Below are 4510 nucleotides of genomic sequence, written 5' to 3'. Positions count from 1 at the left end.
GGATAACATGGTATGGTCACTTGGTAGAACGGACTAATTATTTATTTCACAAAATAAATTATTAAAAGCGTACAAGTCACATAGTATATACCTATCATAATTAATAATCACTCCACTCGTATGCTGTTGTTTTCATTTTTTTTTAAATAACATTTTGCGTTTATCCCGTTATTTGTATAAATAAATATTTGAGCAGAAAAAAAATATTTTCATTAATTACCGCCATCTATTTTCATCTACGCTAAATTTATCTACATTTTTGGAAACGATTAAGAACATTTCGAATAAAATATGTTTATACCGCCATCTTTAATTTGTATAGTACATTAAATTCGGCAACAGCTAAGAGCATTTCAAACGCAATATTTTTACAGCGCCATCTCTTACTAGTTCAAATGTTCAATATATCCAATCTCCTCGTGAGGCATGTAATCCTGGTACAACAAACAGTCTCGTGTAAAAACCTAGCCGAGGCCGTGATGACCTTTATAAATTCTACTAGGATAACATGACACGCCAAGAGATCTTGAATTCAGTTTTTTTATATGGAATTTGGCACGTATGACCCGTGGACGCTACATATAGACCAGGACCCCGTGGTCAGCAGACTTCCGTCATTTTAGTAAAGTTGTGATTTTATCTACAAATAACTCTAGATAGTTGATTATTTGTTAGAATTATGTAGAGGTACAGGATAATAATAGAATAATACATTGTCTCACAAAACTTTATCCAATTAGTTTAACTGTGAGATCTCAGAAACATAAAATAAATAAATTACTCCCTGTAGAATATTGAAAATAGAGTGCATATAGCTTACGTGTAGTTTAAGGTAACATTTTCATCAAATTCTGGTTTAGCTTAAATAACTTGATCTGCCAACATGTCGGACATTACAAGACACAAAAAAGAAATTACTATAAAGAGAAACTGAGAAATTTAACCTGTATTCCATATGACAAAAATTCCAGCCGGATGAGAATTATCCTTTAGTCTGGCACCCACGGGATCTTAGTTCAATTCGTATTTTCAAAAGGAATTAAATACTGGTTGGTTTACTTTTGTACAGCGCCATCTACCACCAATTCATATAAATTATTATGAAAACGTACTTTGCTTTGATTAGTGCAACAGAATGCCCAACAGATGTCCCGCTTTTGCTCAATCTTCTCGAAGCTTTGATATCCTGGTACAATAACCTAGTGTGAAATCTAGCCGAGGACGTGTTGTTTGAACTTTATCTTTCTAGGAAAAAGCATTTCCTTTTTTTTGAGTACAAGGTGACGAACGAGCATGCTATCACCTGATTTCGCTGAAATGGCGAAATGTCCACTGTCCATAATAGTCATTTGCAAGAAAGTTGCAATGCGTTGCTTATCATACAGTTAAAAGACAGTGGAGGGGACTTATACGATGTCTCTTTCCTGCACGTCACCACCCCCTCTTAATTCACTTCCCTTCCTATTCCTTTCTTATTGGGTAGAGGACTAGAATTTGGTCTCTTGCAAACAGTCTCCAGTCGAACCGCGGAATTACATCCACTCGACGCATATTGCACCGATAAATAGAGCGGGTACATGTGACATAAAACATTTCTTTTGCTGTTGAAGTGCTTAATAAATAAATGATTATTTTAAGTAAATACTTCAAATCCACCGAATTTGTACTTGTAATGCAAGTAATTACTAATAAAGAAAATGTTTTAGAATAGTACAAAATAGATCTTTGAAACCAATTATGCAAATAAATTTTATGGTTTCCCTGCTAAACGCTTTTGTTTTTTTTTATATCATTATAGGAATATATTTAAATAATATTTTCTATTTGTTATTTATTAACAGTAGTAGTAATTTCACTAAAATTAATTTGTCTAATAGAATAAAACAACTAGTACCACATCAAAGTTTAATAATACACACATTACTAAATATTTGGCATCATGAAGTTCTATGATTAAATAAGACTGCATACAAACTGTAACCAAAAATAACTACCATTGTGAAGGTGATCACTTCTACAATGAATAGTGAATACATCATTTAATAAATTACAATAATTACAGACAAAAACAATCTAAAAATAAATACTTAACATTATCACAGTTTTAAATTTAAGTATGACTAATTTTCATATAAATTATATATTTAATTGAATTTAAAATTTAGTTTAAACCAATGAAGCTACAAAGTGTAAAAATGTATTTAATCGGAACAGCTGCCTGTATATGTATCAAGAATAATTCTTTCAAACCATCGGAACCTTTCTCTGTACTGATTCTCATCTATGGAATCTATAACCCCAGTAGCTTTGAAAAACATATTCAATGAAAACAGATTATATAATTTATCAAGAAAGATATCGGGATAATGCAAATCACATTTCTTATGTGTGATTCTTTGAATGACATCAATAACTGTTGTATATAAAATTGATTGTCTCGATGCTGGTTTGCATATAGTTAAATGATCTAGAGGTAGCTGATAAAATACACCTCGCCCTAAATCAGCAGAATTTGCCCCAACAAAGTGCATTGGAACTTTAAAAGCTGTCACCAAAGTTGGCATACTCTCTGCAAAACTGATGGTTTCAAAATCATATTTATCTGCAACTGTCAGGAATTGATTTTGTATGTTTAGAAGAATTGGTGAGTTTTCTTTTAATTGCTTTACATCATGTGACGGCCAAAGCACTGCATCAGCTGCTCGGGGCAGGCTCGCTAGAGAACTACCTCTATGTGGCGTACTGTAAAATAAAACTGCTTTTGTTTGTTCGCAAATCTTTTTCAATTTATCTTGACTATTGGCAGCATCAATGAGAAGTTGTTTCACTATAAGACCACCCATTGAATGAGCTAACCAAATTATGGGTACATTTCTTTGACCCACTTGTGCATCTATTAAAACGGGTGTCAGTTCAACAGCTCTAGTAGCTATATCTGCGCTTTGTAAAGGACACCCTTCTAACCATTCTGAAAGTGAACTCCAATAATTTACTCCTAGAATTCTTAAATTATTACAATCTTTTGGCAACCAATCTTTGGGCCAGCAATGGGTGTAAGTACAATTATCCTCATTTTCCCTAATTAAAGCTATACGTTTTTTCGCTGCAGTTAATGAATTTAATGAATGATCTCTTTTGGCCTCAATTGGTATATCCTGCAAGACAACTTCCATGTTGGATAACAATGATTCTTCATCCATCTCTGATAAGTCCTCTAACACCTGTTTTAATTCAGGATCTATGTAACTTTCACCAATATCATCTTCAACGCAAGGTTTTCCACATTTAATTCTAGATTTAACATCTGTGATAACTAATGGTCCTTCACATTTGGGATCCCTTTGGCGCCAAGTAACAAACACACCACCCCTTAGGCCATGTATTAACAGAGTGTCGCACAACTGCTTTGTTCTTGTTCTGTATAAAGGATGTAATAGATATAATCCAGGTCTAAAACAATGTTCCCCGGATAGGTTCGCGAGACATACTGCAGCAGAGCTGGACAAGCGTACATCATCCGATTTTATTAATCTGCACAGTTCACCTATTAGTCCATTTTGAAAAAAGTCTTTCAACAAAACTGTGTGCATACTTATCACAGTAAGAATTTTTAATATACAGAGATCCATATCAACATCATTACGATATCTTAAAAACAATTCGGCCAAGCGAGGCAACAGCTCCATGTTCACTAGTGTTGAAGATGATTTATCATCAACATAATTATTAGAATGAAACAATATAACATGATGGTATAAAGCATCAAGACACAACATACACAGCTCTCTTTCACTTATTACATCTGGTTTAGCAGGCACATTGTCTGCCTCCATAGCTTGCTCCTGAAGATTGGCAAAATACTTAGACAAAAAGTATTTGATACAGCTATGTGGGCTTATCTTTTGAACGCCGACAATCAGGTCTCGTAATTTAAATGACATGAGCTCAGATGTTAATGCAGCTCTTCTTACGTGAATTGGCGGTGGTAAAAAGTATCGTAAATCAGCTCCGCTAGTACGAGCGAGTAACACTGCAGTGTTCATATCAAGGGTTTGAGCAAGTTTTAAACATTCCCACTTTTTGTTATTCCTAAATGAAGCTAGATGTTGCAGTGCTAGATCGCGTTGTTCTTGATTCCCGTGACGACATAGCCACAGAAGTCTAGATGCTAAAGAATCTCTCAAACTTTTCCAAATACGAGCCAATCCCACAGATTGCCTCGACTCCCTTGCTTGTACCATTTTCAAATCAAATTTTGTATCATCAATATAAATATACTCTGGAGTATACTTTTTTTCCGCATCCAGAACACTTAGGTTGACAATTTTGTCTAGAGATCTACATGTCTGTCGAATGTGATATGTTATTAGAGCGGCACATCCACCGATCAACGAAATTACTTTAAAACCTTTGATTATATGCTTAAATCTCTCATTCATATTGATGAAATGATAAAAGTGAATTTACTAATTGAAAATTAAACAAATACAAACAATAACAAACATGACAG

General features: G+C 34.0%; 1 protein-coding gene across 1 annotated transcript; it reads right to left on the bottom strand.

The window, feature by feature from the left end:
* Positions 1-2130: 2130 nt before the first annotated feature.
* Positions 2131-4510, bottom strand: LOC106110224 (protein SERAC1). The gene has a single exon (XM_013291962.1). The coding sequence runs from the start codon at positions 4437-4439 to the stop codon at positions 2202-2204; it is 2238 nt and encodes a 745-aa protein (XP_013147416.1). The 5' UTR covers positions 4440-4510; the 3' UTR covers positions 2131-2201.

Source organism: Papilio polytes, unplaced genomic scaffold, assembly GCF_000836215.1.
Source record: "Papilio polytes unplaced genomic scaffold, Ppol_1.0 DF820711.1, whole genome shotgun sequence".
NCBI lineage: Eukaryota > Metazoa > Arthropoda > Insecta > Lepidoptera > Papilionidae > Papilio > Papilio polytes.
Note: the sequence above shows the minus strand (reverse complement) of the source record. Positions and strands in the feature narration are given on the sequence as shown.